This window comes from Lepisma saccharinum, chromosome 16, assembly GCF_977018435.1.
Source record: "Lepisma saccharinum chromosome 16, izLepSacc3.1, whole genome shotgun sequence".
In the NCBI taxonomy this organism is placed as follows: Eukaryota; Metazoa; Arthropoda; class Insecta; order Zygentoma; family Lepismatidae; genus Lepisma; species Lepisma saccharinum.
The window spans coordinates 68,536,388-68,544,762 of NC_139244.1; the positions used below are offsets into that span (position 1 = coordinate 68,536,388).

An 8,375-nucleotide genomic window follows, 5' to 3' on the forward strand; every position below is an offset into this window, starting at 1 on the left:
AGAATGAGTAAAAATGTAAAAAGGGGGTGATAAAGAAAAGTGGTAACGTCGTATCTGTGTAATCAAAGGGTCCCCTGTTCGATACCAGGTGGAGACACGTAATGGTTCGTATCTCACTTTAATATATAGGTCCAGTCCCGATTAATCTACCTGTTTATAAAGTGGACGTCAAACAACAATTCAATTAATCAATACATACACTGATCATGCGTGTAAAATGTTCTTTATTTGTCTTTCTTCTAAGATCATCTTCATATTTCTGCTTCACTTTCAAAATGACGTAATCTTATAAAGTTAATAATGCCCGTCGCATGCTTGGTGTACAATTTTCCCCTACGTTCCTAAATACGTAAAAACCGCAGCAGTGTCATGTTCACTTTCGGCACTAATACATAGTTACGGTTCCTCACTAACACTAAATGGGCCTTTGCTGTATGTATACTTAGAAGTGCCGTTAGAGGTCATTTTGACCGCTAATGTTTCATGCACACCATAAATGCTTATAATAATAGGATATTGATTACATCGTAATTTAGTAATATTATATTACAGAAAATATTTATTAAAGCACTTAAGTTACAATATTTCTTGGTATTTATAATAGTTACAATAGTTAATATTTACTACAATATTCAATGCTAATATATTCCCTTATTGAATCTTCAATATAGACATGAAATACGAGTAAATTGTAATGATATGCTTTTGACAATGGTACGTAATAACAATTACTTTTTTATTTGCAAACATACTATTTGCAGTATAGTTTACAATTTTATTTTCATTACGAATACCTTTATAAAATGACTAAGACAAGTGTAATAGTCGTACATGTGAAGAAATATGTTTATTCAAAGCACAATATATTTGAAACAGGAAAGAAGATTTGCCGAGCAAATCCTACACTTAAAACTATTGGTGAAACACTGGCCACAATCTGCCTTCTCGCAAATGCAGCATGTGTCGTATGTCTTGCTTCTCTTACACTTGTAGAGTACGTGACACTGGCGATGTTTGTTTGTTTGGAAGACACTGTTTTGCGTTCTTTGTTAAATGTCCGCTTTTCGGAGCTCCTCTACGAGTTGCAATAGAAACTCGTGCAGCTGAATGTTCTTCCCCGTCAATTCCTTATATATGATCCAGGCATTTATTCCTGCAAGATCGAGCACATTATGAAATACATGCACTGGCCATCTTCGGGTTGCAGCTCTAAGAGAATATTTCCGTGCCATTTGATCCACTTCGTCTACACTAAATTTAGTAGAATTGTAGAATTCTACAGTTCCTGGTATCTTCTTTTGTTGTTTTGATATTTGAACTCTTGGGTGCAGAGTACTTAGGAGCAGGACATTTTTGTTATTTTTCCCTTGGTACACTGTCAGCGTGGTAACCCCCACAGTCTTTATTACTGTGGTTTCAAAGAGAGGTGCTTCAGAAGTTTTCAATGCATCTGGAATTTCTCTCTTTCTTCTGTTCACTGTACAGGCCAGTCTTGTTTGTTGCCCTTTGAACCTCTCAGCCAGTATCAAAGACGTGAAGAAATTGTCAGTTTTGACGTTACGTCCTTTCTTCAGATAAGGACCCATAAGTTGCATAACATTTTCATGTAGTGACTGATCTTAAGGACGTGAACCGTCTTTGCCAAGATAAGGAAATCCGTTGCATATATATACTTAGAGTCAACATCAACCAAAAGCCAGAACATTATTACAAATGTATCTGGTTTTCTGGGCATGTACTGCAAGAATCTGCACCAAACGTTAGTTGGAAACAGCTGTTCGTCAGCCTTAAGATTTTGATCAGGTTTGTAGCACATATAGCAATTTTCAATAAATTGATTCCACACTGAAGATGGTAATGCAAATTTGTCAGCCTTCAGCAGTGTAGATCTGTTTGCACGTACATCAAAACGCAGATACCTCATTATCTCTTTGAACCTATTTCATGACATGGTCTGACTGAAGACGGGAGGGCCCCATACTGATGACCACATAAGATCTAAATCAAGACGTGAAGTATTGGATTCTCCTCTAGCAGTAGCGTAACTAGCCCCCAACAATATTGGCAAATGGGCCCCCTTCTTTGAATCTTCCTCTCATTATAGTTCTTAGTCTGATGTTAACACAAGTAAACATAACTGATTCCATCTGACCTTCCATTTGTGGAACTAAATAAACTTACCGTTGGCAGATCTTCGTCACATTTTCCAGAAGCATCATTCTTTCGAGGACATGAATTCCTATACCACAATCTCTTTTTTTGCTTTCAATGGAGAGTTATGCTAACGAACTGAGCCTCATCTGCGACATAATACTACGTAGATAGGTCTTCATAAGTTTAAGTTTTCTGAATGAGCGTTCATGGGATGCTGTGGTAACTGGCAAAGTGAGAAAAAGCTGCAAAATGTACACAAATCACTGCTGGCAATACAATTTTCAACCACTAACAGCTGTGCCAGTTCCTGTATGGTTGAAAGTTCATGTAATCGTTCCAATATTATGGATCGAAAGCTTAAATGTTGTTCAGGGAAAGCGAAGGACAGACCATCAGAATAGAAGGGCACAGGGTATCACCTGGAAATCCTGATCTAGGGAAACATCCTGACATGATGGGAAGAAATTGATGTAATTTCCGTGATTAGCATTGAAAATACTTCCAGAAACACCTATTGATTTGAAAACATCAGAGCTTCTTTCTCAAAATGTCGACCAGTGTAATTCAGCTATGAATATTTACAATGAATGCATTGACAACTTTATGATTTAAATACCTTAACAAAGTTCGTGTATGGATATAATTGGAACGTTCACAGCCAACGTATGATTTTTTACCCTTTTCTGAAAATTAATTTCTCTGTTACTATCTACTTTATAGACATGAAATTTTGCACTCTGATTCAAAATACTAAGGAATAGAAGTTATCGCACAGAAACGTTCTGTATATTTTATCAAACGTCAGTGTTGCCATCCCAAAATAAATTACAAAATCTGAAAAAAAATAACTGATCTTACATACATCCTTTTTTTTCAAGTATTCAGTGGATTATGGATATTCATTACAGTACGGTAACATTATCATCTATTATTTATCAATCACTATTTATTATTAAGTACGATTATATCAAAATCGGACACTAAAAGCGGTTTCAACATCACGAGAAATAGTAAATGTACCATTCATCTGGGATAAGAAAGATGACATGAAACATACAAAAAATAAAGTTGAGATTGGCATACAAACATACCTTCAGACCCTCAATTTTTTGTTCGAATACAAGATACTAAAGTTTACAAAATAATTTACAACAGTTCATGACATTTTTTCTAGCATCAGTGTTGCCATCAAATAATAATGAAAATTTCTAAAAATTGTCATAATCATTTATTTTCAAAAAATATTCAACCAATGATACATATTCATATACGTATGAAAAAATTAGAAGTTCAGTTTACTATGCCATCCAAACGTATGCTATATTATAGCTTTTGGATTCTTGATAACGTAAAATAAACAGAATTTCACTTTCGAGTCATGGCCTTTAAAGCATCCTATGAGCCACAAAGGAACTGTGACTTAGGCAAATGATTTGTGAAATTTCAGGAGAAGAGATATAAATAATGCAAATTTTCAAAATATTATGTTTGTAAATAGTGGTACCATAGTGTATGAAGTTTGTGATGTCTATTGTCTAATGTAAGTGTCTAGATGTTTGATGTATATTGTGAAAGGTGGTGTATATGTGAATGGGTTCCGCCCTTGTTGGACGCCATACAGTTTTAGCTGCTTCTCTTAATGAATATCACGCTTGATGTCTGTTTTGCAGAATACATTTGGATATTCAGGTTTTTCCTCGGTGAAAGATAAATTAGAGGAAAAAACTCCTTTGTTTTGTATCGATCAAATTACATTTTTTACACATATATCCGCCGGGAACTAAATGGGACAGTATTGTCGGCCATTGTGCGAACTCAATAAAAAGCACAGAACAGACGTCACTCGTAAACATGTAAGAAAAACAAAGAAACAACATTTGTACTGCACCTACCGGTCAAGTTATGTACTAAAATATCCAGCCTTTGAAGCGCAACAATCGCCGAACCACATAGAAACAAGCAAGAATAATCAGAAGCACTAGAAAACTAAAAACGTGTAGATATACGTTATCCGCGATTTGATCGCAAAAGGGAAAAACGTATATATACGTTCTCCGCGCCGAATGGGAATTAAATTAAATGCTGCAACTTTTTTCCTATCTTGTGAGCGAACAACCTAAAATTGTCGTTTAGATAAAGAATCAAATATTATACATAATTAAGTTAGAGGGTAGAAGGTATTTTACATATTGTTCGCTTATTTTAACTTCTTGATTTACTTTTGTGTTATATTATGTCCCATCCATGGCACCAAAAAACAATTAATTTCTCCTTTAGACTAGAATATTCAAAGTCAAATTACCTTCTCCCTTTGACAAAAATAATTATTTTTTATAACAGAAATTAAGATAAATTTCTAATGAAATAAAGAGGCCTTGTTTCGTCTGTTCCACCCGTGACACAAAATTATTCACTTATAGCTCTATATCTGGGAAAGTATTTTAAGGGTAGATGTGTTCAATCAACAATGTTAAGTTTCATATTTCATTGCATAGAAACTGTAAGAAAAATGTTGCTTAACTATCAGTAGAATAGTTACTTCAATATCAAAAGTTTAGTCAGCGTGTCTCACACGTGACAATGGAATGCCACATCTACAGAATGTTTTTCAAGTGCGAGTCTTCTTTCTAGACACGTGGCAATAAGCTGGGGTGAGGTGACGGGAAACAAGCTTCCTCCTATCAAGTCCTGTGGCTCGTCCCGTCCCTCCCACCGAAAAGAGGTCATCTTATCCCTTCATCGGTAAGGTGAATTCTCAAAACATAAACGGTAAGGTTAGGTCGCATCCGACCCATCTGAAATTTTGTCAATTTGATGTTCAAAAAAAGGAAGGTAAAGTATGATAACTTGTTTAGATTTAAAATTACTTTAGTCATAAGACCTTTAATACTATTTTATTACAAAATTTTCTAAAAAAGAAAAGTATTTGCCTTTCCGCGTCCACTAATTCCCACTGATTTCCAAAACTAGCAACTTTTCTTTATCTCATTTACAGAATGGACGGATTCAAAACAACTTTAAAGTGAAACGAGATTGTCTAAAAAATAAATTACAAATGCATATAAAAATCTTGAAAAACTAAATGCAAAATTAGCAAAACTACATCCATATAAACAGAACACGAAATTGTAGTTTCTGCATTTGAACAAATAAAGTGTAGTGTAGTTTAGATTTCTTTCATTTCAAATTACAAACAATTATCACTACGAATGAATACATTAGTGGTGTAAAAGTAGTCATTAACACCGTTTGTAAAACAAACGTAACACATTTTGGTTTCTTCATCACTACAGTCATTAGCACAAGAAGGGCACAATACTACTTTATGCTCACCACACAAGCAACGATCGCACATCCTACAGAATTCATTTCCTTTTCTGTCTTTTGAAGAATTGTAGAATTCACACCTTCTTCTTTTCTTTGGGAATTGGGCTTCTGGTACTTTTGATTTTCTTGCTTCCTTGTCGCTTTCATGTTCTTTGCCCATCAACTGAACGATTGTTCTGCGAAGCTCCTTCGGAATGTTGGTTTTCCCTTCTTTTCTTCATCAGAGGTGTAGTCAAGGCAAATGCAAGTCGCTCTATGAAGGTGGAGCGTGCATCATTAGGTTGAGAAGCCTTGTTTACATTGCATTTGTAAAGCACAAAACTGTTTACTGCTGCAATATCTAGAATTCCATAAAAGTACCTCATTGGCCATCTTCTGATTTTTCTCTTAGTGCTTTTGTCATGGCACAGCTTGTCTAAGACGTCAACACCCCCCTTAGTCATGTTGTAGAATTCCGTTACTTCGGATTTCTTCGATTCATCATTTATGGTTCCAGCGAAGTGCATTGAAGAAATTAGTAGCACATTTTTGTTCTTCTTTGGAGTGTAAGAAACCAACAATTTGTTATCTTGATATATGAACCGAGAAGACCCAACTGGAGCTGCAGTTTATTTTTACGCAAAGTGTCCACAAAGGTTAGTTGTCTTTCAAGAAGTGCTCATATGAGGAAAACCAGTTGTCAGTAGTCACATTTCTGTTGCTCCCTTTCAGTGATTCTGTTAGTCGTAGAACATACTGTGCTGGCAGAGGCAAATCCCTCTTCTTCTTTTCTTGCTCTTTACCAATGTATGGAATGCCTCGAAGAAAATAAAAGGTTCTCGCATCACAGAGGGAGATAATTTTCAGGCCATATTTATCATGCTTCGATGGAATATACATCCTGAAATGACATCTGCCCCGGAAACTTATCAAAGTCTCATCCACTGTGACGTACTCAGAAGGACTGTAATACTTTCCACAATTATTTTCAAAAGCATTCCACACTTCTCTCAACGCAGCAAATTTCTCCGTAGATTTTCGTGTATTCCTGGAGGCCTTGTCATCAAATATTAACTTTTGCAGAAGGAAGGCAAATCTCTTTTGGGACATTGTGCAGCGTTATACTGAAGGGCCATATATGGGAGAAAACATGTCAATAAGTCTCAAACCAGAATTTTTTAGTAGAGCACTCATGTACAACAGTCCGATCAGAGCTCTGATTTCCATCAGATCAGTAGGAGATATAAATCACTGACTTGAATTGTACTTGAGTTTGGACATTTCTATTTCTTCATTAGTATGGCATACAATTGTTTCGATGATTTCATCACTAATAAATAAGGAAAATAATTTGAATTCATCAGTAATTCCACGTGCATTTCCTTTGGGTCCAGGCAAATGAGTTATGATATTCGAAGGTGGCGTCTTTGAAAATTTTGAACGCAGCGGCTTGTCGGTCCAAACAAACTGTTTCGCCATCTTTACGTAGTTCAAATTGTCTATCATTATTTTTTAACACTGCAACTTGAGAATCACGATCCTCCCAGTCTGAAACGTCCCAATCAACACAGTCAACCATATCTTCACAATCGTCACTGTTCGCTAATGTTTCATCTTCTGACTCGGAGATGTCTTCACTTATTTCATCATCCCAGTCTCCTTCGGAGTCCTCTTCTTGTCTTTGCAACTCAGCTCTAATCTCATCCGCAGTGCAGATAAACTTCCTGAACGGCATGGTGCACAACAATTGGGACAAACTGGCAAAAAAAAATAAGATAAATTACAGGGATAATGTCTAGTGTGAATGGTAAGGTGGGGTCGGATCCGACCCAGACAGCGACAAGGGCTAATATAAATAAGAATAAAACCGAACAGTGACGTACCTAGGACGTGCAGTCGCTCAGACGCCTTCCTCATGAGTAAGGTGAAGGTTACCTGAAGCTATGTAACCAGCAAATACGGGAGGGGGAAACAGTGACCAAGCAACTTCCTCTTGGGTCGGATACGACCCGCACCTTACCGTTTGAAGGTTAACTCGGCTTCAAATTAGACACAGCCGTCCCACACATTGTAATTGGCTGGATCCTCCTCAGTGCCGTGACTGTTATGTCGTTTTAAGTGTTCAGCTCATCCTTCTCGAATGTGCCAATTTTATTTTCCTCGCATCAAGTTTTAACCATTCGAGACATTTATCTTTTTTTATGATGACAGTGTTTAAACTACTGTTTTTAGCTTTTGGAGAAGTGAGGGTCTCTTCCACTGTATGTGATGACATTTATTTTAATATGTTCTTACCTTTATAATATTGTGTGTGTCCTGTGCAGAACCCTTTACAACCTTGAACTTTTGACCTTTCTCAAGTGTTCTTTACACCCCTTTCATTGATTGATTGATTGATTTGCTTTATTTTACTTCGCCTTTTGTGCCACTTTTTACTAATTTGCGACGATGGGGATGAGTGATGAACATTGATGAATGGACACACACAAACATCCATGCCCAGGCCAGGATGAGAACCCTGGACCCCCGGAATCGTAGCGCGATGTGCTAACCACTCCGCCACGGAGGCCAGCGGTCTTTACACCCCTGTGTAAAATGTCTGAGTGTGCCGAAGCATGAATAAGTGTTAATTAATACGTTCAATTTATGCCTTAGGGGATTTCCCGATGGCACATTGGTGGCGTCGTTCCCTTGTAATCGAGAATTCCTGGGGTCGATACCCGGTGGAGGCACATAGTGGTTCGGATTCCACTTTAAACTGTAGGTCCAGTCCCGATTAGTCTTACTGTGCAAAAGTTTACTTAAAACAACAAATCAATCAATCAATAAATCAATCAATTTGCTTTAATGTTCGAAAAAAGATTGGGAGTACAGTCTAAAGCTATTTTGAATACATAGATTGGCAACATTGATCT

The 8,375-nt window shown here is 36.8% G+C and overlaps 1 protein-coding gene across 1 annotated transcript; it reads right to left on the minus strand.

The window, feature by feature from the left end:
- Positions 1-1,049: 1,049 nt before the first annotated feature.
- LOC146000619 (uncharacterized) lies at positions 1,050-1,586 on the minus strand. The gene has a single exon (XM_083138374.1). It carries the CDS (start codon positions 1,584-1,586, stop codon positions 1,050-1,052), a length of 537 nt encoding a protein of 178 aa, XP_082994500.1.
- Between the last annotated feature and the right edge of the window lie 6,789 nt (positions 1,587-8,375).